This window comes from Equus caballus, chromosome 18, assembly GCF_041296265.1.
Source record: "Equus caballus isolate H_3958 breed thoroughbred chromosome 18, TB-T2T, whole genome shotgun sequence".
In the NCBI taxonomy this organism is placed as follows: Eukaryota; Metazoa; Chordata; class Mammalia; order Perissodactyla; family Equidae; genus Equus; species Equus caballus.
In genome coordinates this window covers 61,323,848-61,350,291 of record NC_091701.1, presented here as the reverse complement: position 1 = coordinate 61,350,291, position 26,444 = coordinate 61,323,848, and the positions used below count along the sequence as shown (strand labels likewise).

At 33.8% G+C, this 26,444-nt stretch overlaps 1 protein-coding gene across 6 annotated transcripts in view; it reads left to right on the top strand.

The window, feature by feature from the left end:
- Positions 1-26,444, top strand: part of NCKAP1 (NCK associated protein 1) — a 94,573-nt gene that overhangs the window by 26,252 nt on the left and 41,877 nt on the right. For 4 of the 6 annotated variants that reach the window (XR_011428309.1, XR_011428310.1, XM_023622159.2 and 1 more), the window contains 13 exons: positions 5,855-5,947; positions 6,149-6,205; positions 6,956-7,098; positions 7,182-7,272; positions 10,130-10,267; positions 11,050-11,098; positions 12,599-12,755; positions 15,542-15,598; positions 17,426-17,522; positions 17,890-17,996; positions 18,728-18,860; positions 21,458-21,539; positions 23,174-23,232. Coding sequence is in view for 4 of the 6 variants with exons in the window: in XM_023622159.2 (XP_023477927.1) it covers positions 5,855-5,947; positions 6,149-6,205; positions 6,956-7,098; positions 7,182-7,272; positions 10,130-10,267; positions 11,050-11,098; positions 12,599-12,755; positions 15,542-15,598; positions 17,426-17,522; positions 17,890-17,996; positions 18,728-18,860; positions 21,458-21,539; positions 23,174-23,232 (1,263 nt within the window). In the remaining 2 variants the exon portion in view is untranslated. The remainder of the gene's footprint in view (positions 1-5,854; positions 5,948-6,148; positions 6,206-6,955; positions 7,099-7,181; positions 7,273-10,129; positions 10,268-11,049; positions 11,099-12,598; positions 12,756-15,541; positions 15,599-17,425; positions 17,523-17,889; positions 17,997-18,727; positions 18,861-21,457; positions 21,540-23,173; positions 23,233-26,444) is intronic. The other 2 variants (XM_070241395.1, XM_070241394.1) reach the window with 1 other exon arrangement.

Genomic DNA, 26,444 nt, shown 5'->3' with positions numbered 1-26,444 from the left:
TGGATTGGCAGATTACCCTCTTCTAGTCTGTTTCTCTATTTGGAAAATGATTATAAAAAGATACCTTGATTGGGAAGATGAAAAAAGTTCTGGAGATAGGTGGAGGTGATGGTTGCAGAAGAATGCAAATGTATTTTTAGGTATGAACTGCACACTTAAAAATGGCTAAAATGGTGGATTTTATGTTATGTATTTTACCACAATAAAAAAGTGTGCCTTGAAAAATAGTTATGAGGATTAAATTTAGTAACAAATCTCAAACACTTGGTAACGCTTATTTACTAGGCAAGTGTTAGGTTAACTTTCCCTGAAGTTTTTTTTATGATTCTTTGCTCGGAAAAAAAAGCATTTCTGAAATATTGACTGCCAGTGGAAGTCAATATTTTGTATATGATAAAAGGAAAGTCCTACCAAGTCCTATGAACCTTTTTAAAAATGACTAATCTCTATGTTGATTTGGACTTTTAGGTAATCTTTGGAGATTCGCTTATATTCAATAGGAGTATGTCATTCTCTTTAGATGTATTTCACGTCTTTCTTTTATGCTTTCCTATCCAGGAAGGACAAAACATATTTTGCCCAACTTTGGAGATTTATTCAAGGGATTAAATCACCACTCTGTTTGTATTAGGATATGTAAACTCATTTGAGACATGAATTGATAACTGGTATTGCATTCATTTATAATCAGCAGTGCAATTTAAAAATTGACTGTGACTTTTTATGTTGAGAAACTTGAGGATCATTTATTTATTTATTCATTTGTAGTGCATCTCCTGTGTGCCAGTATTCTAGATGCTGGTGGTACAGCAGGAAATAATACAAACGTCCTTGCCCCCATGGAATTTAAATTCAAATTGGGATGTTAGACAACAAACAACTAAAGTGAATAAATACATACTTTCATTTGGAGATAAGTAGTAGGAAGAAATAGAAACCAGGCTAAGGAGTTAGAGAGTAAGAAGGTGAGGAGACTAATTTAGATAAGAGTGCTCAACAGTGACTTCTGAAGAGAAGTGAAGTGAGGGAGTGAGCTCTGTGAAGTGGAGGAGAGCATCCCTGTCACGAGAAGGAGCAAGTGCAAAGGCTCTGAGGTGGGGCTGAGCTTGATGCATTTGATGAGCACTCAGGAAGAACAGCATGACAACTACTGCGTGAGGCTGGAGGAGCACAAAAGGAGATGAGGTTTTAGACATAGGTAGGGATCCTGTTTAGATTTTACTCCGAAGTGCTGGTAAGGACTTTGTTTTTTATTCTAAGTGTGATAGGAAACTGTTGAAATCTTTTAAAAACCTTGTATTTTGAAATAATATTAGAGTGAAAAGAAAATTTGAAAGAGTAGTACAGAGAATTCCTGTATCCTCTTTACCCAGTGTTAACATGTTGCATAACCATCATTGGAATCATCTTTCCGGGGTAGTGTGTTGCCTTAAAATGCCCTCTCTCCTGCTACTATGTGGAAAAGACTGAAGAGGCAAGAGCAAAAGTACAGAGACCAGTTAGAGGCCACTGTAGTAGTCCAGATGACAGTTGATGACTAGGGTGGTAGCTGGATAGTTCTGTAAAAGAGGTTTACGCAAATAGCCTCTCAGGACTCTTACTTTAAAAGGCCTGGTTTTGAGTATCATACTAAGAAATTGAACAAACTTTTCCCTGAAACCAAACTTGAATACCTGGTTGTTTTTTAAGAGGAACAAAATACTAGCATAATTTAGATCAAGAAAAAATTTATTATGCATAAGCAGTTTCGATGATAAAAGAAAGTAATTGAAATGGGTGAATAAAGAACCGAAGCCACCTTCCTTTGTGTTGAAAATCAGTGAGTTAGCTCCCTTAGTCATTGGTTCTTTATTGTAATTTGCCACTACTTTTTTAATAAAGAATGAAAACTAATAGATACTAAATTTCAATCAATTTTTGATTACTTATTTTTGTATGGAAATGCTTAATTGTACAAAGATTAATTATCAGGATTTTTCAGTGTGAAGATATTTTGCTGTCTGCGTGGCTGTTTATTTTGTTTATTTTCAGTTTTTACACATTTTACTTGAATGTTAAGAATAATAATCCATAGTTAGAAATTTTAATGAAAGCATTGTACAAGTATTTTGCTAATATAGTTAACCTATGTATCCATGATATACTTTTACAGTGTTAGTAAATAGAATCAATTCTTCTCAGAATTGTACTTCTTTAATGTTGTTTTCTGTAACATCAAACAATTTATTATTCGTCTATGTTCTTAAACCATTTCTTGCTTTTTGTTGGCTATAAAACAATGAGATGATGAATTAATTAAGAAAACCTTGTTCTTGATGTTGAACCTAAAGTTAAATACTTTTGGGGAGTATTTACTCTCCTTCACTTTAAGAACTAAAATATAGCATTTTTTTTTGCAGTTGAAGCCAGAGAATTGTAGACCGTTTGTTCTTTGTTGTTATAGTTGAACTCTTCAATGCAGAGCTTTATAGAATTTATTTTCGTTAAATAGGGAACATAATTGTAACTATCCCAAAGAGATGTTGGGAGGATTGTGTGAAATACTTGTAGAATGTTTGGAACAATGCCTGGCAAAGATGCATGCTTAGTTAGTATCAGCTCTCATTAGAAGTACTATGAGTAGTGTTGAGATTATTTAAAATAGCTTTATTTTTGCTTATTTTGAATGAGTGGTCTGTGAGCCTCCTGTTATTTATCTGTTTAGTGAGTAGCTTCTAGATTCTAGGCACTGTTAGATTTTTTCATGTGTTTATTTTGGCTAACCGTCCACAATAGCTCCCATTTTGATGATGAGGCTATTAGGCTCTGAGAAGTTGCCTGTTTAGCCGTGATTGCACAGTAAAAGGTAGGTAGGTTTTCTAGCATCACCTACCAAAACTTGTTGTCTCACGCTAACATGTACAGATCTTTTAAATTTGTCATAATCAATCACTCATCTGATAGATGTTTATATTGGAAACGTCTTTTTGTGCACAGCTGTACGATATGGGCTGTGGAGATTAAAAAATTGAGTTTGGTACATTGTCTTATGGTGTTGGAGATAACTATGATAGAAAGTAGAAAGTGATGCTATTAGAAATTGTACACATTTAAAGGAAGGAGATGTTATTTGCATTCAGGGAAGAAGTTCAATCAGGGATGGTTTCTTGAAAATGAGGTTAACATTTGTACTGAGTAGTTTAGGGGTAGCGGATTTGGACATATAATGAGTGCTGGGATTTGGACGTCTCAGTAGAGAAAACATGCGATGTGTATGGAAAAAGGAAATAGTTTTGGATATTGCGTATAGTGTGTGAATGGGTGTAGGGGAAATTTAGATTGGGAAGGTCAATTAGGGCCAAATTGTTTAGGGCTTTGAAAACTTGACTAATTCTTTTGAATTCAGGCATCCATTAGTTCAATAAATTTTTTTAGGCACTGTAGAGGCTAGTTACATATGATTTGGGGGGAAATAAAGTTGAATGAGAACTGTAGACCATAATGAGATTTTATTATTAAAAAGAGAGATGGTGGGGGGCTGGCCCCGTGGCCGAGTGGTTAAGTTCACACGCTCCGCTGCAGGCGGCCCAGTGTTTCGTTGGTTCGAATCCTGGGTGCGGACATGGCACTGCTCATCAAACCACGCTGAGGCAGCGCTGCGTCCCACATACCACAACTAGAAGAACCCACAATGAGAAATATACAACTATGTACTGGGGGGCTTTGGGGAGAAAAAGGAAAAAATAAAAAATCTTTAAAAAAAAAAAAAAAGATGGTGGGCACATAGATGGTAGAAAAAAAACTTTATTAGGGGTAAGGAAATGAAATTTCCAATCCTGGCCTGTCATTATGTCATTATATAACTGTGGGAAGATTCTTTTAAGTTCTTTGGGTATTAGGTTCTTAATTAGATTTTTTGTATAAAAGATCATTCAGGCCCACAGCATGATGGTGACTGTGTCATTTTTTTGTCCAAACTAGGACACTGAAATTGAAGGGAAAAATAGTTAAGCCCAGTAGCAACCAAATTATGCCTCTTAACTCATGATTATGAGTCTGCTTTTACCTGTTATATTTCAAAACTCAAATTTAAAGTACTGAAAAGCAGGGAAAAGGACTAAGACATCAAGCATAAATGTTTCATGTTGAACAAGGTAAAGGTTGTGTAATCTGAGGAAGTAGAATCATTTTTAGATAAGTATCTGCTTGATGTTGAGTTACAATAATGATTTTAAAATGTGCATATGAACATAGAATTGTTTTGAAACAGATATATTGTGAAAATAAAGTCAACTACTCTCATAATTAAAGCTAAGAGCAGTTACTCATCACTGAAAGTATATACCTTAATTTCTATGGCATTTAGGGGAAGTGATGAGGTACTTCATTTACACGTTTTCCAGACATAGTTACTTCTTTAAATGTCTTCAGGGACTGCAATATTTAGGGTATTTTACCCTATAATAGTTGGGTCTACCAGACTGCTGTGTTTGCTGTTTTAGATAGTCTTTTTGTAGTTTTTTTTAATCTTCTCTTGATGTTACGCTTACTGCTGTAAATTTTCTGGCTTATCGTAAATGGTTCAACACAATTAAGTATAGCACCTCTTACCCAACCCTTCTGTGTAGGTAATAACCATATGAGGGCCTCAAATTGTGTGGGCTTTGGTAGCAGGTTTGATATTTCAAATCACTTACCCATATTTTCTGGTTTACTTAGGTTCTAGATAAGTGATTCTCAGGCATTTAATGTGCATTCAGGTCACCTGGATATCTCGTTGAAAGGCAGATTCTGGGGGCCAGCCCCATGGCGTAGTGGTTAAGTTCAGTGCCCTCTGCTTTGGCAGCCCAGGTTCCCAGGTTCAGATCCCTGGCGTGGACCTACATCGCTCATCAGCCACTCTGTGGCAGCGGACCACGTATAAAATAGAGGAAGATTGGCACAGATGTTAGCTCAGGACTAATCTTCCTCAACAATAACAACAACAAAATCAAAAACAGGCAGCTTCTAGTTCGCTAGGTCCGAGGTGGGCCTGCACTCTGCTTTTCTAACAAGCTCCTAAATGATGTGGAAGTTACTGTTCTACAGACTACACTCAAAGTATCAAAGTTCTAGGTGGTTTATTGTAATTCTGGCAGTCTAATCATATAGGACATTAAATATGGCTGGATTCTTTCAGAAATCATATTAATAGTTTTAAAAAACGTAGGGCTTTTATAAATTTAATACAGTTGATTGAAATAACATTTGTCTTTTGTATTCACATTTCCCTCTTTCATGCATTTACCACTATCTTAACTCCAGTTTTGCTTCTTTCTCATTTCTTTTTTGTTGTTGTGGTTTTTGCTTTTGTTTACTGTATTGTGTTTTGTGGATCTGGTCAGGGAACCGTTACTGTATTTTATGTTTGTATCTACATTTTATTTTGCATGCGTAACGTGGCTTTGCCTGGATGTTCTTTTTGGTAAGTTCCAAATTTATAAAGCATATTGTTTTTGTAGTGTAAGTTACAACATTTTTCGCTTTCTTTTCTCCCACTTGTAGTAATGTGATCATGCTCATGAGTTGTTTTTAATTATTTTAAAGAGTTCATTTGATAATTATTGTTTTCCTAACATTTTCCAGTTTTCCTTAGTAGTAGTGCAGTTTGATACTAATCTGCTTCGATTCATTTTAGAGCCTCACACTGTCAGTTGCTGATCACTATTAGCAGTTGCTGTCTCAAATATTTTAGTTTTTTAAAAAGCCTTTATCATTAGAAATATTATTCTAAAAGCTTGTGCTTCCATATAGCAATCATAAAAGAAGATAGTTTGTAGTAAAATTAAATATTTTTCTTCTCAATGAGCAGTGCACTCTTATTTTGTTTTTACAGCAACAGCTTGCACAACTGCAGAAAGAAAAATCAGAGATTCTGAAAAATCTGGCATTATATTACTTCACATTTGTAGATGTTATGGAATTTAAGGTATGTATTTTAATATATGAAATTTAGTATTTCAGAGGTAGATTTGATATTCATTAACTCTATAAATTACTTTGTCACTTGTAAGTAATAAAATTGAAATTCTTCTAGAACTGAAGTTTAAAATACATTTTATTTGTGTGTGTTTTCTGAATTTAATATTATTTGTAAAGGTTACAGATTAAAATAAGCTTTTATTTTCAGGACCATGTTTGTGAATTGCTGAATACTATTGATGTTTGCCAAGTCTTCTTTGATATTGTAAGTATTATTTTCAGAAAAATTTTCAGTTCTCTTACCTGTTTCTAGTAGAACTAAGGGGACCAAATGCTTTTCTTTAGAGAAAATTTATATGGCTAGTATATAAAGTTTTAGCATTGTTAATTTGCTTGTTTTCTAAGGTAAGGAGTTATAATGCATTCTCTATTTTTACTTGTTTATTCGTCACTGAATATGTCTTATACGTATTGGGAAATAGTTGTTAATTTTAGTATTTTATTTTAGTAGGCCCAATTAAAAAAAGTTCTGGATAATATTATTCTCTATAAAAGGCATACTTGATAGAAACTTTCTTAAGAAGACAGTTTCTTGATATAGGAAGGCAAACTGAAAACTTCTCTATTGACTTAATGGTGAACTTTTTTATTTACTTATTTACTTTTTATTTACTTATTTTTATTTACTTATTTATTTAATACTCCTTTTTCTTGCTTAGTGAGATTGGCCTCTAGTATTTGTTATTCTTGGTTGTCCTTTTAAACTGTTACCAGTTTGAATAGGGCAATCAGAAATTCTTTTTCATCCATAAAATTGTGTCACAAACACAAAATTGTTATCTGTAACTCCCAAATTTTAGGCATATTTTTGGTGAAAAGAGTTAGAATTTCAGAAATGGGGATGAAACAAGTAACTATATAAAATTATTTGCTTTTATAGCTGCCATGAAGATGTGTGTGTGTGTTTAAAAGTTTATGAAATAGGAAGGCATTAAATGTGACATTTTTTTTCTAGACTGTAAACTTTGATTTAACAAAGAACTACTTAGATTTGATCATAACCTATACAACACTGATGATACTACTGTCTCGAATTGAAGAAAGGAAGGCAATCATTGGATTATACAACTATGCTCATGAAATGACCCATGGAGCAAGGTAGACCTGCATTATAACAATCTCTGTGAAATTCTCAATTTGATGGTTTACAGCTCAGTGAAATTTGATATGTCTATTTTAAGTGATCGAGAATATCCACGCCTTGGTCAGATGATTGTGGATTATGAAAACCCTTTAAAGAAGATGATGGAAGAATTTGTACCCCATAGCAAGGTAAGAGCTGGGTTTTATTTTATTTATTTTATTTTTATTTTTTCCTTTTTCTCCCCAAAGCCCCCTGGTACATAGTTGCACATTTTTCAGTTGTGGATCCTTCTTCTTCTTCTTCTTTTTTTTTTTTTTTGAGGAAGATTAGCCCTGAGCTAAGATCTGCCAATCCTCTTTTTGCTGAGGAAGACTGGCCCTGAGCTAACATCCATGCCTATCTTCCTCTACTTTATATGTGGGATGCCTGCCACAGCATGGCTTGCCAAGCAGTGCCATGTCCGCACCTGGGATCCTAACCGGCGAACCCCCGGCCACCAAAGCGGAATGTGCACACTCAACTGCTGCACCACTGGGCTGGCCCCAAAGAGCTGGTTTTTAGATGGGCTTTAATATGTTTATGAGATAGCTTAAGGATGGATACTTGAGTGATAAACTTCTTTTAGAAAAAAAATTATAATGGTATATGAGTAATAGCTATGCATGGTTTTATCTAATTGTGAACCAGAGAACTAGTTGATTAGATTCTGAATTGTGTGTAGAGACTCAGGAATATTTTGATTTATTATAGTTTCTAGATTCAGTGTAGAGTATAGAGGTAGTGAAGTTTAGTATTTTAGAATGTTTACTCTCATACCATACCAGACTGCCTGGGTTCCAATCCCAACTCTGCCAGTTACTAACTGTATAATATCTGGCAAGTTACTTAGCCAACTTCACTGGACCTCAGTTTTCTTATCTGTAAAAAGTGTAGTAATAATAGCACCTACCTCAAATGACTGTTATGAGGACTAAATGAGTTACTTCATAAAACTAGTTACATAACGTGATAAATTTTAGCTGTATTATTATAATAGAGCCTCTGTTAGCATTTTTTTCTTTTTTTGCTGAGGAAGATTCAACCTGAGCTAACATCCACTGCCAAACTTCCTCTTTTTTTATGTGAACCACCACCACAGCATGGCCACTGACAGTTGAGTGATGTAAGTGCGTGCCTGGGAACCAAACCCAGGCTGCTGAAGGGGCACGTGCTGAACTTAACCACTAGTCCACCAGGGCTGGCACTTATTATATGGCCTCTTAATGAGAAAAAAAAATCATAGGAGTTTTCTGGAAATAATTTGGAATGTCTGTCTTTTATAATATATTAAAAAATACTTCTTAATGAAATAATTTTGGTTCTAAGGAGTCTTGCCATTACGGCTTCTCTGTGGTAGGGCTAATTTAAAGAACCATAGTTCCTAAGCACATCAAGGAAATTTATAGGTTTCTTGTACATCCTCATTATTTATAGATAAGGAAATAGAGTGTTGGAGAAGTGACATGACAAAGTAAGCCATTTGGCAGCATAGTGGCAAAACCAGAGCTAAAGCCCAGGATATTAGAATCTTGGTCCATTGTTCTCTTTGAATAATGAGAATTAGACTTTTCAATAATACACTGTTTTGTATGAATCTGTACTTCTTTTCATATACAGTTAACACCAAGAATTTTCCTTCAGTTTTCTTATTCCCATGACAGTTTTGAAGATGCATTTCCATTTTAGGTCTTTGCATAACTGTATTATACCCACAGATATATGGATTTAATGTCTTGGAATTAGTTGAGTCATTACTTTGAAAGAGGCTGGTGGATGGCGACATTTTTGAAGTGAACATCAGCATTGTGGGTGGAAGTATCAAGGTTTCTCAGCGCACTGGCCATGCCCTGGCTGGGCCCTGCCTCCCGGGTTGTGGGTTGCGGGTTGCAGGTTGCGGCCGTGCTGCTTCCTCGTCTGCAGCTCTCTGCCCTCCTTCTCTCTTTCTCTCTCTCTGGGTCCATTTCTGACTTCGCCGATCACGTATGGCTTTGTTTGTATTTAGCCACTTCAAATTTGGTCCTTTCCCCACTTAGGTGATGATTATTTCCTTAAAGGCTGTTGGATCTTTTTAAGTTTTCCACAGCCATTAGCATATCCAAGACTATTAATAATTACTTGAGGAGAACTGTCCATTTGTCCAGTTATTTCCTAGTCTTAGTTTTTTCAATGTTCCATGATATCTCAGAGTTCTGATAGAAAAGCTATACTGTACTTTCTAGGATTTCTGAAACATTCAGAATCATTTGGTAGAGTGTAATAAAAATGTAGATTCTTGGGTTCTACTCCCAGAGGTTCTGGGTCACTAAGGTTCAGGTGGAGCCCTGGATTCTGTGTTCTGAACAAACTACCCTGGCAGTTTATGTGCAGCCAGATTAAAGAATCACTCTGTACAGAATTTTTAGGAAACAGGGATGAATAGCAAAAGATGGTTCAAAGCAAGCAAGAAGCAGATGAAATAAAACATTAAATGCCTTGATGATAAAGATATAATTAACGGACCAAATGGCAAATAGACGTTAAGTAATTTGTTAAGATAAAGTACAGTGGATTATTTTTATAAGACACTCTTTGGAAAGATCTGAAACGTGTTGAGCTCTGTTAACACTTAGTCATATAACCGTAATGTGTTTCTTTCAGTGAGACCTATTAAAGTAAAAAATGATGTGCACGAAAGGATGATGCCAGGCGCTCTACCCCTCTTGAAATAAAGATCCCAACATTGCTAAACATGTTAACCTTTAAGAAAGTAACATGATTTCCTGAGCTAACCTCTTGCCCAGGAATATAGAATCTATGTAGCTTTCATGAAATTAAAAAAAATAAAAAATCTAGAGGAGAGTAGCTGGGACTCACCTCATCATGTATTATATGGAGCACAGTTATAGTTAGGCTCTGTTGTTTTACGATGGTTCAGTTAGAAGTGCACAACAGTTTTAGCTGGAATTTAAATGAAAAAAGAAAAAAACATTTTTATTCCTCAACTTTCTTTTTTCCTATTTTAATTAGTCTCTTTCAGATGCACTAATCTCTCTTCAGATGGTGTATCCTCGAAGAAATCTTTCAGCTGACCAATGGAGAAATGCCCAGTTACTGAGTCTCATCAGTGCACCCAGCACAATGCTTAATCCTGCACAGTCTGACACTGTATGGTTCCATTTTTCCCTTTTTTGAATGAAAATAGTGAAGTTGATTTTTTGAAAAATATCAGTTAAGCAGTGCTGTTGCAGTTTTTCTTCCAGTTAGTATTAACCTGTCAGTGAAGTTTATTGTAAAATGTTGAGTAGTTAAGTTATACTGTTTAGTTTTTTATTTCTAGATTCTGATGCTAAGTTAATACAGTTAGTAGTATGAGTATTTTCTCTTAAAGTTTGTTTTGTTCTCTTATGGTAGAAAATTTGGAAGATGCAGAAAATTATAAAGAAGAAAACAAGAATCACCTCAAATCTTACAAACTAGAGAAAATTATTATATTCTGTTATATTCCTTTCAGTCTTTGTATATGAACATAGGTGTTATGCATATGGAGAACACACACATAATTACTGATTTGGGTGAGACAGTGAGCATCAATGTACCTAAATCTTTTTTATCTTGACTGAAAGTTTATCCTTGGGAATGCTGCAAACTCTGAAATAGACTTGGGGAATTTGGAAGTTGTCGCTTACCAAATTGAGGACAATTTGGCAACAGTATTTTTAAAGAGAGGTTTCAGGGTGTGTAAACATGAAAGGGGCACAGCTCTCAACTGATGGACTGCAAGTTTAAATACAGGTTATAAAGCTTTTGTCCATCTTTTCAAATTTGTTGTGGTATTTGAGCCAAGAATTGAGGAGTAAGAATTCTCAGGAGGAAGAGGAGAGTGACTTAATATGGAATTTTTTTTTAGATTTTCTCCAAACCACAAATTTATATTTTCTCTTTTTAAGATGCCTTGTGAATATCTCTCTTTGGATGCAATGGAAAAATGGATTATTTGTAAGTAAAATCGGTTAGTTTTGTGATTACTCCTCAGGTTGTAAGTGTTAGAGAAAAGTAACAGGTAACACGTATTACTTCTGTGCCAAGCCTTCTGTGTGCAGTATCTCATTCAGGCCTCTCCTTGACCCTGTCCGGGTAGGTAGTCTTTTTTATAAATGAGGATCTGGAGCTTAGTCCACGCAGCTAGTAAGTGACAAAGACAAAGTAAGAGCTCAGGCTAACTGCAGAGCTTATGGTCTGCATTATATTGCCTCTCAACATAGCCATCAAAACTAAGTTTTTGTTTTGTTTTTAATGATTTTTTTAACTATTGCATTTATTCAGTTAAAGGTTTTGGTTTTAATTTACTTGAGCATGTATAATAAATGACTCATATGTTTGGCAGTTTGTTAGGTACATGGGGTATAAAATTACTAGTTTCTCTTCCTAAGAAGTTCACAAACTATGGAGGAAATAGACACCAGGGACACACAGATGTGACACAGAATGAGAATTGCTACAATATAATTCCTTCTACCACCCCCAGATCCACTGGCAGGGGGAATACTTTTGAGCAGTTTGTGTTTTTTAGTTCTTGTAGTTCTTTTTTCTGGATTTATTAACCTTTAGATACTATTTGTTGACTTTTTATTATAGTGTTTCTTAAACTATCGTGAAGGACCAGTTTTTCTTTTTGAGTGTTGTTTGGATTGATACTTTTATAAAATACAGTGGAAATGAAATAGTAGAATTACCACAAATAAAGAGGGCCAGGGAGGACATCAACAAACATATTCAGGATTACACATTTGTGTGGAATTTCCAAATTAGATAACAAAAGGTCAAAGAGATTTTTGAATTCATATAATAGCAACATAATACATTGAACGGATTTGGACTTTAACAGTAATTATTTGAGGCTAAGTCTAGCTCTAATACTTTATTAGTATAACTTTAGGCGAGTCGTTGAATCTTCATTTCTTCAACTGTAAAAGAAGGATACCACTTATTCCATCTACTCCACAGGATGATCATGTGAGAATATATGTGAAAAGACTTATTTAGTAACCTCTAAGTTGCTATGAAAATGCAAGATGGTATTTCATTTCTTCTAGTAATTTAGAAAAGTAGATTAGCTTTACTTTTCAGTTATTTTAACAGCTGTAATGATTATCATGTTATCTGTTAATTAGTAACTTCTGGTCTCTGGCTTAAAATATTTTATAAATATTTCTGAAAATGTCTTTTACTCACTTATTGAAATGACTTCCTTCACAACCCAGAAGCAATATTTTTTTCCTTTTTTGTCAGTGTGGATTCAAAGAACTGATTTTGCAGAGTACAGAAAATTATTATTGAAAAAAGAGAAATATTGTTGCCATCTTACATGTATACGTCACTTAAAAGCCTCAATTTAGTGATTGTGTTTATATTTCTGTATTTTTGAAAAGCTACCCTATAACGGAAATAGCTTTGGAATACTTTCATATTTGTATTTACTTTTCTTTTTATTTAAAGTTGGCTTTATTTTGTGCCATGGGATCCTAAATACTGATGCAACAGCACTGAACCTTTGGAAGCTAGCTCTTCAAAGTAGCTCTTGCCTCTCTCTCTTTCGGGATGAAGTTTTCCACATTCACAAAGCTGCAGAAGACTTATTTGTAAACATACGAGGGTATGGCATTTTCACTTATTCTGTCTTTTTTGGAGAGAGTAGTGAGTGGATTATCTATTGAAGTTTTGGGCTAGAGAAGGGTCATATCATGCAAGAAGACATAGCTAGTACCATCTTACGGGTCCAGCAAGTTGGTTTTACATCCTAGTGTGGTAGTAATTATGTTTTTTACAGGTAACTTCACAGATTAAAAAATCTAGTGTTCCTGCCCTTTTGAAACTTGTATTCCAGGAGAAAGAAGATATGTACTCTTTTGCAAATCGTAATATGGTTTTAGACATAAATGTTACTAAAAACACCATACATTTTAGAGTTTTGAAATTTTTGGAAGTGCTATTTTAGAATACACTGTGTTCCTGAAAGTATGTGAATCAATCAAAAATACTTCATTAAATTAATTATAATAATTAGAGAAGTCAGACCAATGGTATATAGAAAATCATTTTTCCTTATAATAAGAAGATATTGCAGGTGACTAATTTATCTTCATTCTCTGTAAAGCAGATAATTCTCAGAAATTTGTTTCCTTTGAAATTTTTAATGCCTGTGTTTCTTTCCACCTGAGGTTCTGTAGCCAGTATGTAGAAGCCAAGTTGGGTTCAGACTTAGTAACAATTAGGAAATCTTTTGAAATTGGGAGCATCCAAAATATCCTGGGATCCCCTGTACCTGAAAGTGTTGAATAATTATGTTGGGCTTGTTAGCTTCAGATAGAAATGGAATGTACCTACATTTATTTCATATCTAATTCAGTAATGTCCTACTGAAATTGAGATGAAATAAAGCATCTCTTAGTTATTAAAAAAAACAAAGATGTGTCTGCACTAATAATTTAAGCCAGTATACTGCCTCAAATTTTAGTGTGCATAAGAATTACCCTGGGTTGCGAATTAAAATCTAGGTTCCTGGGCATTACCCCTCACCTTCTATATCTGTATCTTGGAAAGGTTAAAGGAGTTTACCCTTCCCCCCACTAATTTATTGAGGCAAATTTACAGACAGAAAAATCCATAAATTTTGGGTGTACAGCTCAGTGACTTTGTATATGAATACTCAAGGTGACCACTTAGATCAAGGTATAGAACACTTTCATTATCCCCAGAAATTTCTCCTATGCCTCTTTCTGGTCAGTACTGTCACCCCTGGTCCCCCTCCCCCAAGCCACTTTCTCAGGTGACCACTGTTCTGATTTCTCTCACCAAAGGTGATTCTGAGATACTCATGAGGATAGTCTCTTAGTCATAACATGAGAAACAGTGCTCTTAGGTACTTTTCATCTCTTATTTGGCTTTCATTTTAGACGGTGGAGTACCTGGAAATATTCTATGTCATGTGGGCTCTCTCATTTTCTGATTGATTCAGATTGAAAATCATGAAACTTGTATGATGTCTTAGCATATTGACAACCTCTCTGTGGAATAATCGTATTTAAATATATGTAAACATTTAGAATCAGGTAGTCTGTGCATATTACATGAGCTTATGAATGGTACAAGTAAGTTTAATGGCACCATGAAACCAACTTTTTTTGTTATGCCTTTTTTTTTTTTTTGAGGAAGATTCCCCCTGAGCTGACATCTGTTGCTAATCTTTCTCTTTTTGCTTAAAGAAGATTCGACCTGAGCTAACATCTGTGCCAGTCTTCCTCTGTTTTGTATGTGGGTCGCTGCCATAGCGTGGCCACTGGCAAGTGGTATAGGTCTGTGCCCAGGAACCTAACCCGGGCCACTCAAGCAGAGCGTTACTGAACTCAACCACTAGTCCATGGGGCTGACCCCCTGTTATGCTTTTTTAATGCTAAACTTATCATTCAAAAATCTCTGTATTTAAAGTTGAGAAGTTTTAATTTTTTATTAAATTGTGAGTGATCAATTGAATTTAAAATATGAATTATCATAGTAGTTAAAAATCAAAACATCAGTATAAAAGCTCCTTAATTATAAAGGTCAGTGATTACAGAATTAGTATACTATTTTGGATGTTTGCTCAGAGAACACGTAAATCTTAGAGTCCTTAATTTAGGAGTCGAAGTTATTGGTTAAGTGGTTTTAGCCAGGTTGTTAGGAAGATAGTATTTCTTTAGCATTTTAGGAATTTTGAGGTTTTGTCTCTAGTATTCATGAAACTAACATAGTTATTAGTACTTAGTTTTTAGATGCCACCTTTAAATTGTTTGATGTTGGTGTTCTCTTTCTTTTCATTAAATGTTTTTTTAATTTGAAAAATAAGTGTTTTTTAAAAAAATGGTAGGTAAAAATCACCCATAATTCTATTCCTTAAAATAATTTAAAATAGTCAAATGCTTTCTTGCTCCAGTTTTCTCCACCACAAAACCCCTATCCCCAAATAGTCACTAGTGTTAATCACTAGTAAATGTCCTTTCCGATCTTATTAATGCTTATGAGATGGCATAAAAAGTCAGAAGTAATAGCTTTGTCAGCACTTTAGATTTTTGGAAATCGCTGTTAGTTACATTGGAAGTATAATTTAATGTCTCTATTGTGGATTAAAGAAATATATTTAATAAAATAATCTGCTTTGTGAAGTTCAATTTTATTGTTGGATTTGATATAGTAAGAGATACTTTTCCAGGAAGATTTGGGTACTTAAAGTGGTAGGAAAGGATGTAGGTAAGTTTCTTCCATCCATTTCCACTTTGAGAACCAGTTTTTATTGTTGATAATAAGTCATTTTTAATTGACTTTTGGTATTTGATTGACTTATTTTTGCTGTTATTGATCAAATTAAGATTAACATGGTTCCATTTCTTTTTTTTTTGCGCATAGCTATAATAAGCGTATTAATGACATAAGAGAATGCAAAGAGGCAGCTGTGTCACATGCGTAAGTAGTTTTGTCTTATCTATAGTACTGTTAATCAAGAAGAATTCCTTTCTTAAAGTGTTATTTGTTGAAGTAAATGCAAATTAATGATGTGCAAGGTGTGGTAATTGAAGTAGGGGACTTTCAATCAATGAAAATAAGTATATAATCTCAGTATCTAGTAATCTTGGAGTTAGTACAGACAAGTGTTAAATATTTTCGAAGTGTTGATAAAAACGCTTAAGGAAGTATCATACAAAGGAGTTTTATTTTAGATAGCATTCATGTTTCTTACTGCTACTGTGCTCCCCTGCCAGTACTTTGCAGATTCTGATTATTTTTGTACTACTTCATGAAAATTGACATATCTTCACACTCTTCCAAATGGGATTTACTTTATAAATTATGTTAATCCCACACCTCTCCCAAATTTTAGCAAATATATTTGATTAATAAATAAATTAGAAATTAGTGTATTTAAGATCTTTGAACTTTTGAATTTTCTTATGAAATAATTATAATTTGATATTTCATTTTAATTGGTATGTATATGGTATGCTTGTGTAGAATATTTTCTCCAATGAGCCTAGGTAATGCAGTGACAACCTTATCTGATCCATCGGTATTTCTATAAAGCAGAGAGAACACAAGTGCTGTTATCGTAGATGAAAATATAAAACTACAAGAAGTTTTAGAATTTAGGTTTAGGCTGTAGCATGGATATTGGGAATTTAAATTGTCTTTTTTCCTTGCTGTCTGTGCTGTATCATTTTCTCATGTATTTTTTTTTCTCTTGAATGAAGTGCTTATATTTCTAAAAAATCGTTTTCTGATACAGATAACATACTTTGGAATGTGTTAGAATTCCTTTCCTGACCTACACAAATGCATATGATTATCAATCACTTCTTCATAAGATAGACCCTATTGTGGGTATATAGCTATCTTTTATGAAGTTTTAAAAGTAACGCATTTTTATTCCCTTTATTATATAAAATAATTATAAATAGTAAGAACTTGTAATTGCTTGTAAATTTCTTATACTTGGTTTTTTGTCATATGCGTTGTGTATGTGTGTATGGCCATTTATTTTTTGCACCTATTAAATTTTAAAACTTTCTTGGAGCAGTGTATATTTTGCATAGTATGAGGAGTTGGAATACTTAGAACATTCTGTAATTTTTTTCCCCGTGGTAATATGTGAGACTAAGTTCTTTTTAATTTCCATTTTATTTTAAAAATACGTGGGATTTTTAAATATTAAGGTTATCCTTTCCTTGCCTCATCGTTCTGTTTTTGACAAGACTGCCAAATAGATCTCATCCCAGTATGTTTATTGAATATAGCTCTTGTTTAGTCAGTTTTGTGTATTTAATAGGAATATATTTAATAAACAAGGGTATGGATAATCAGATATTTATTAAATTATATTTAGTGATTTCTATGTGGAGGGGACAAAAATTTATATAGTAGGACAGTGCTTGCTTTCAAGGATTTCGCAGTCTGGTTTATAAAGTGCTAGGCTATATGATACTAAAATTGTAGAAGTTATTCAGAAATAGACATCTGGATGTTGAGAAATGCTTCTTGATGGATTGGTCTTAAAATTTGGGTAGGATTTTGATAGGTGGAGAATAACAGAATAAACACAGTCACAAAAGCAGCACAACAAAGGCAAGGGTAAATGTAAGATTGGAAAGTTGTTAAATGACAAACACAGAGATGACACTTCTCAGGGCTTCTGCTTTCTAAGAAAACTTTGGAAGTTGAGCCTGAAATGATGTTCTTTAATTGCCAGTAGTAATTTCAGTAGAAACGGATAAACTGTAATGGTATCTTTTCCTATAGTGGTTCAATGCACAGAGAAAGACGCAAGTTTTTAAGGTCTGCACTGAAAGAATTGGCTACTGTTCTGTCTGATCAACCTGGCTTGCTAGGTCCCAAGGTAATTGATTTAATTATTTCAACTACAAGTGTGCCATATTAAACTTTAAAAACAGTTTCTTACCTCTGAGTGAGGTTTTACTAAAGTTGGAGTGAGGGACTATATAAAAGGGTTTTATATTTAGCTGAGAGTGATTTTGCTGACTTGACACTCGTCCATCACACTTCCTGCATTTTCCTTGCTTCTTATGTGCATGTTTTCCTTCATACATATGTCCAAGTTCTCTTCTGTCCTCTCATTTCTATCTTTTGAACTTGATGTTATCACTTCTTGCCAATGACTTTTCACTTGGAGAAAGATTATGAATAGGTTTTCTTTTTCTTAATCTTTGCATGAGAGTAAGCAATGTTATTTTTTTTTTAATTAGGCACTTTTTGTTTTTATGGCATTATCCTTTGCCCGTGATGAAATTATCTGGCTACTTCGTCATGCAGATAACATGCCAAAGAAGAGTGCAGATGACTTTATAGATAAGTAAGTTAGCAATATTTAAAATGTATTTTGACTTATGGGCTATGGAATTTGGGGACTTTGAAGTAAAATTATTTTGAAAAGCTTTTTTTTGGGCTTTTCATGTTTGTCATAATAGAGGAATATTTGTAATCTATCATTAGATGATATGAATTAGAATGCAAAGTCAACTTTAGCTTAAAATGAGGGCTTTTAATATTTTCTCTCCAGTACCCTAGGTTGTCATAAAGTTCTTATTTCTTTCCTTGTATACCCAGTAATATTTCCATTGGAATTCACTTTTCAAAATGATATACCACACAATTTAAATAAGAATCCTAACAGTAGAGTTGCAACCGAGTGTGTCATTTGAAATGTCTTTCTTTCATTTTAGTCCACAGTCCCTCAATAGGAGTTAAATAAATGAAGCAGAGAAATAAGAGCATACAGGGAAATCTTGTTTCTTTCTAATCCTATTTCATTTGTGATTTTTTTAAATGATGAATTTGAGATGTTCTAATTTTATTTTCATTTGGATTTTCCTCTATCAGCTTTTTAGTCTTAGCTTTCTTTTTTCTTTCCGTGATTTCTTTATTCATATGAAATAATTTTAAAAGAAAGTAATCAACATTAAATATTTGACAGTGCTTTTTCTAAGAGAAAAACTTCTTGTAGTAATATCAAAGTCATTTCATATTTTCCTTGATAGCAATGGACTTATTTTTTGAAATATGTTTCTTGAATTTTTAAAAAAGGCACATTGCTGAATTGATATTTTACATGGAAGAGCTTAGAGCACATGTCAGGAAATATGGGCCTGTGATGCAGAGGTATTACGTGCAGTACCTGTCTGGCTTTGATGCTGTTGTCCTCAATGAACTTGTGCAGGTAAAAACTCTCTCATGTTCTTCTCCCTTCCCTCCTTTCTAGTGACTGATTTGTTTGCTCAGTAAGCATTTATAAAATATAATCTTGCCCCAAGTGGCAGAGATACAAACAGAGATAAATTATGGCCATGTCTTGTCAAGGGGATCATCTTATAGAGGGGAAAAAACATTTTGTTGTAGTCCCGTGTGGTAGGTGTTAGGCTTATGTGTGGACGAAGCTCAGAGTGAACACAATGCAGGGAATGATTCTTTGTCTTGGGGGTGGGGGTACAGTAACCAAATTATAGAGGGCCTTAGTCATAAATCACTTTTACTAGTTAGAAAGATCACTCGGGCTCAGTGTGGACAGTGGATTGCTGCAGGCCAAGGGTGGAGGCAGAGATCAGAATTACTGCGGTGGGCTGCTGAGAACCTGGGAGAGCCTGAACTTGGACAGAGGCTGTGGAGATAAAAAAGAGATGATGGAGACATTATAATTGACAATTAAGTATTAGAGGAAAATAGAAGATAAATCTTTTTGCAAGTGTGTCAGAGGTTGGCCAGTAAAAGAAAAATTTATCTAGATGTCCTCATTTAATGTCTTAATTTTATTTTCAATTTGGATATTCATCTTTGGAGTTTTAGTCTTAGCATTTTTTTTTACTTTCCATAATGTCTTTATTCAGTCTTTTTCATCTTAATGTAAATTTATTTTATTTTTACGCCAAATAAACTGAGTGTAAGGACAATAGTATGTTATTTGCTTCATTTTATAAAATCACAGATGTCTAAAAACTAGTATAAAGGAAGAACAGCACAAATTTTCTTTATATTAAGACTACTCTAAAACTGCTGGTTTTCCAGAGAAACAACATACTTTGAAATTCTAATTTCTTTCAAACCTACCTAAAAATACAAACATGGATAGAAAAATTGTTCATGTAATTGTTTACCTTGAGTTATACACAGCTTATAGGTGACTACCCTAAACTAGTTTATTTCTCCTTTTATCCACTAGATGGAGCTCAGATGCTTCTTTTCTAGAATGTCCATTAAAAAAGGGGATAGAAAGGCTGATTTTATCCCTAGAGTGTTATTGCTTTGCTGTAATTTTATTTAAAGAGTTACTGCATAACCAGATAAATCAGAGGCTGTCGGGCTATCACAGTTTAAAAAGTAAACCAGACTGCTGGTTTCATGTCATTTGCTGTGGCTAGTTGGATATTTAGTAATAAATTTTACAGACTTAAGTTATGATGTTAAAATTTTATGTCACTCTATATCTTTTGGTATTTTATTAAATACAAGCTGGATTTTAACAACGTTGAGAGAATTTCTTATTTTTTCTGAAATTATAGTAATAGTAGTAGCAGCAATAATAATACTAATATTAATGATTGGCAAACTTATTGATAGTATAATTTATACTATAATTTATAATTATACTATAAACTATACTATAATTTATAATATACGACAACTCTGAGGTTAGGTATAGTTATCATTATTTGTTGAAGAAAAAAGACCTTATGTAATTTGATCAGCATCACATAGTTCATAAGTAGTAGAGCCAGTATTTGGACTCACATCTTAACTCCAACACCTGAGCTTTTCACCTCCCTCTTCTGTTGTAAAGTATACTCATGGTGTTTTTAACCATTTGCTAGGACTTAAAATTAGAAGTAAGATTAACCTGTTAATATAGTTCATTGTAATAGGGGTTACATTTATTTATTTATTTATAAAATACACATAACATAAAAGTTGCCATTTTAATCATTCTTAAGTGTACAGTATAGTGACATTATGTACATTTACATTATTGTGTAGGTCTTAATGTTTTGAAAATTATGCAGTTTGTAAGCTAAGCATCTACGTTTTAAAAAATTTATTATTTAACATCCACTTCAGATGTATTCAAATATTCATTTTTTTGGCCAGTTTGAGAGGGATTTTTTTGGTCCTAATTTTGTTGAGGTGTAATTTACGTACAATAAAAATCACCCATTTTTGGTATGCAGTTTGAAGTTTTGCAACTCTGTACATTCATGTAACCACCATCACAGTCAAGACAGAACGTTTCCAGCACTTCAAAATTTTCTGTGCATCTTTGTAGTTGATTCCCTCTTTAGACCCCTCAAAACCATCCATCTAGTTTTTGTCACTTTTTTTCCCTTTAAAAAAATTTTCAGGGGCTGGCCCCATGCCGTAGTGGTTAAATTTGGCGCGCTGTGCTTCAGTGGCCCAGGCTTCATGGATTTGGATCCTCGGCATGGGCCTACACCACTTGTCAGCCATGCTGTGGTGGCAACCCATATGCAAAATAGAGGAAGATTGGCCTAGATGTTATCTTAGGGTGACTCTTCCTCAGCAAAAAAAATTCGTATAAATGGAAGCATACACTGTGTAATCTTTTGTTTTCGATTTGCTTCAATTAGCATAATATTTTTGAGATTCATCCATGTTATTGTGTGTATCAGCATCTCACTCCTGTTTATTGCTGAAAAATATTCCATAGTATGGATATACCAGTTTGTTTATCCATTCAGCAGTTGATGGACCACCTATGAGTTGTTTCCCAACTAGGCGTTTTTAACCTTACTATTTTTTTTTTCCCAGAATCTTTCGGTTTGCCCTGAAGATGAGTCGATCATCATGTCCTCTTTTGTCAACACTATGACTTCCCTGAGTGTAAAACAAGGTAATGAGTCTTTTAAATAAAAGCATAATGTTTTGTAATTAGGTTTTCAAATTTGACTGTTAAGAAGAGGATTTAACAATTCATTTTTATAGAATCATTTATCTTAATTTTGGACATGTTTAATCTCTTCTCTTTTGTCTTAACTTTTGTCTCTCTGAAGCAAAAGTTTCCAAAGTGAATGTGTGATGATGTTTATAAAAATCATAAGAATTATAGCATGAAATTTCTTAGTATCCAGCAGGAGGAAAAGGGACATTTTTATTTAAAAAAGAAGGGAAAAAAAAAGAGTATCTCATATCATAACAAAGGGTATAGTTGGTCCAAGCATTACATATGACAATAATGGATACCATTGGTAAAATATTTAATTTGTGCCAGGCACTTTATGTAATTACTCTCTTTTATCTGCATCATTTTTAAAAAGCTATTATTACTTTTATTTGTCAGATTTGGAAACTTAAGGCTTGAGACTTAACCTCTCAGTTATTTAAAATGATTTGTCCAAGCTCTAAGAGGTATTAATACTAGAATAGGAATTTAAGTTCAGGTCTGTCAGTCTCAAAAGTTGATGTCCTATATTTGAATGCCTCTCCATTACTTGAAGACTCCATTTCAATAGATTGATAATGATGTTTTAGTTTTATAATCTTTAAGTAAAAGCTATCAGAAACCTTGAAAATTTCTGAGTAATGAATATATTTATTTTAGTTTAATCAATCTTTATGGTTATCATGCTGAAGTAGTGAAACTACTATAAACTTCCCTGGTGATGTTTTGTTTATATAGAGTTATTTTCTGGAACTTCAGTGTGCTATCCAAAGTTTCTATTCACAGGGTTCCTCAAGCTCCTTCAAATTGACATGTAAGCAAACTGAGAATTAGGAGAGAAGTCTATGTTTTACACTTCTCTTAGCATAACTGCCTCCTTTATCACCATCTTTCTAGGATTTGAGAATTATTTTACCCATTTACTTTAATTACTTTAATAGTCTTAGCTATTAAATTTTTTTTTAAGTTGTAGTATAATACACATAACATGAAGTTTATTCTCTTACCATTTTTGAGTGTATAGTTCAGTACACTCAAAAGTATTTTCACATGGTTGTGCTGCCAATCTCCAGAACTTTTTCATCTCACAAAGCTGAAATTCTATAGCTATTAAATAAAAACTCCCCATTTTCCTTTCCTCCCAGACCCTGGCATTCACCATTCTGCTTTCTGGTTCTATGAGTTTGACTACTCTAGATATGTCTTATAAGTGGAATCATAAGTTTTTGCCTTTTTGTCACTGACTTATCTCACTTAGCATAGTGTCCTCAGGGTTCATCCATGTTCTAGCATGTGTCAGAATTTCCTTCCTTTTTAAGGCTGAAGAATGTACCATTGTGTACACACACTACATTTTGTTTATGCATTCATCTGTTGATGGATGTTTGAGTTGCTTCCCCCTTTTGGCTGTTGTCAGTAACAGTGCTGTGAACATAGGTGTACAAATATCTCTTCAAGACCCTGCTTTCACTTCTATTGTATGTATGCCCAGAGGTGGGATTGTCTTAGCACTTAAATTTTAAAATGTGATTATAGGTTTGTGAAGACATTAATTTGCTTTGTAATCTTTTTTTCTGTCGTCCTAGTTGAAGATGGGGAAGTATTTGATTTCAGAGGAATGAGATTAGATTGGTTCAGATTACAGGTAAGAATAACTTAATAGTTTTCATTGTCATTCTGGTTTGTTATTGACTACCTTAGTAAACATGAAAACATTACTTAATGTGAAGAAATATTCATTGTTGTATACCTATTGAAAAAACTTCTTTTGTGTAACTACCGTATTCTTTATCTTGTAGAGTAAATTTTTTTTGAGATTATAATTGACATAACATTATTAATTTCAGTTATACAACAAAATGATTCAATATACATATGTATTGTGAAGTGATCACCAGAATAAGTCTAGCTAATATCATCACCACACAGTTACAAATTTTATTTTTTCTTATGACAACTTTTGATTTATTCTCTTAGCAACTTTCAAATATAAATACAGTATTATTAACTATAATCAACATGCTGTACATTACATCCCTGGGACTTCAATTGGAAGTTTGTACCTTTTGACCACCTTCACCCATTTTACTCCCCTCCCACTAACGCTTCCTGCCTCTGGCAATCACCAATTTGTTGTCTGTATTTATGAGTTTAGTTTTTTGTTTGTTTGGTTTTGTGTGTCTGTTTTTTTTTTTCAGATTCATGTATAAATGAAATCCTATGTTATTTGTCTTTGTCTGAATTATTTCACTTAGCATAAATTAGCTTTCAAGATCCATCCTTATTGTTGAAAATGACAGGGTTTCCTTTTGATTTTTCAAGGCTGAATAATATTCTATTGTATACATCTACCACAGCTTCTTACCAATTCATCCCTTGATGGACACTTAGGTTGTTTCCATGTCTTGGCTGTTGTAAATAATGCCGCAGTGAACGTGGGGGTGCAGATATTGTTTTGAGTTAGTGTTTTTGTTTTCTTTGGATAAATACCCAGAATTGGAATTACTGGATTATATGGTATTTCTATTTTTAATTTTTTGAGGAACGTCCATACTGTTTTCCATAGTGGCTGCACTCATTTGCATTCCCACCAGCAGTGCACTGGGTTCCCTTTTCTCCACATCCTCTCCAACACTTGTTATTCTTATGTTTCTGATAATAGCCATTCTAAAAGGTGTAAGTTGATTATCTCATTGTGATTTTGATTCCATTTTCCTGATAATGAGTAATGTTGAGCACCTTTTCATGTACCTTTTGGCTATCTGTATGTTTTTTTGGGAAAAATATCTATTCACATCCTTTGCTCATTTTTTAATCGAAGTTTTTGCTTTTTTGCTATTGAGTTGTATATAGAAGAAACATTTTGTATTAGTTGTTAAACTTGGATAAATATATTTCTAACTTATGCCAATATAAAAGGATTTTTGAATAAAGTACATTATTATAATTTTAAAATATCCAGATATTTAAATCCCAATATCTTGATTATCCTAATTCAAATATTTAATTCTAAAGTGAAAGCACAAAATGTTTTTTTGACAAGACATTTATAATCTAGAACCAATTGATATAAATTTTAGGCTTGTGGGCCATATAGTCTGTTATGACTACCCATCTCTGCCATTGTAGCATGAGAGCAGCTGTAGACAATACATAAACAAATGGACATAACTGTGTTCCGGTAAAACTTTATTTATGAAAACAAGCAGCCAGCTCGTAGGCCATAGTTTAACATCCCCTGATCTAGTGCCAAAAGCTTCATTTTCCTGAAATGCAGAAATAAATGATATTAGAATTTTAAAGTTTTCATTTAATATATAACTCTCACACAAATAGTTTTTAAGGGCTTTTAAAATTCAAGCCTAAAATCTTTGTATATACTGTAAATTTAATGATAGAATTTAATTTGGCCGTTAAATAGTTCTAGTAATTATGATAAAGCTGTCACCCAGTGTTTAAATAACTGCATATTTTAAAAATAGGTATATTCTAAAATTATAGTAGTATGTTCTCATTATAAAAAGTCAAAGTATCCAGAGTATAAAGTCAAAGTTTACACTTTTCCCAATCTCATTCCCTAGAAGTATTCACTTTTTATAACTGGGCTATATTCTTTTAGGGGTTCAAACATGTAAATGGGATTATACTATATACTGTTTTGCAACTTAAAAAAATAAAAATTTTTTTAATTAAAAAGTGAAACTGAGCCAGCCATGATGGCTTAGTAGTTAAAGTTTGGCATGCTCCGCTTTGGCAATCTGGGTTCAGTTTCCAGGTGCAGAACCACACCACTCATTGGTCAGTGGCCATGCTGTAGCAGCAGCTCACATAAAAAAAAAGAGGAAGATTGGCAACAGATGTTAGCTCAGGGCAAATCTTCCTTAGCAAAAAAAAGTGGAACTATAAGCAGTATGTAGTTTATGTAAGAGACCTTTAGAAGAATACAGTCTCAGGAAGTACTCCTAAGCAGCAAATACTTTTCAGGTAGTCTTCTTAGTTCCCTGAGTTGCTTTTGCTTTTCTTAGGTTCTTTCCTTCTGACCTCAAAATACATAGACACTTTTCTCTCTCTTGTTCTGTGTTCTACAGCAACATAGTTTTAGAGATGAAGATTTTATAAATTAGGTCACAGTTTTAAGTAACTTGACTGAGGTTGCAGAGCTGATTGAGATCAGGGAAGAATTCTTGAACTACCACCATCCACAATTTTTTTTTCCTTTGGTGAGGAAGATTCTCTCTGAGCTAACATCTGTTGCCAATCCTGCTGTTTTTTTGCCTGGACTGTTTTGGTCTCCTGCCCTCAGTTTGTGGGAGTGCCTAAACCAATATTTGAGTTCAGAGAATTTTAGAGATTTAGGTGGATTTCAAATTTACCCTTACTAAATACTTCCAGGATTATTAAACTTACTCATTCAAAGGATTCATTTGAGAATTTTAGCTTTGTTCAGTCATATGGCAGAATATAAAGCATTTGCATGAGCATTGAGAATGTAGAACTAATATATCTCTGGGTGAGATTTTTTACTTTTATAAGATATTTTTGAGAATATCACCTGCTGTCTGTCAGATACTTTCACGAAGTCAGTTCTTGCTTGAATGAGATTCCTAGGGCTGCCATAACAAAGTACCACAAGCTGTGTGGCTTAAACAACAGAAACTTATTGTCTCACAGTTCTGGAGGCTAGAAGTCCAAAATCAAGGTGTCACCTGAGTTGGTTCCTTCTGAGGGCTGTGAGGTAGAATCTGTTCCATGCCTTTTCCCCAGCTTCTAGCGATTTGCTGGCAGTCTTTGGTGTTCTTAGCTTATAGACAAATCACTCTAATTGCATTCTCCCTGTCTCTCTTCACATAGTCTTCC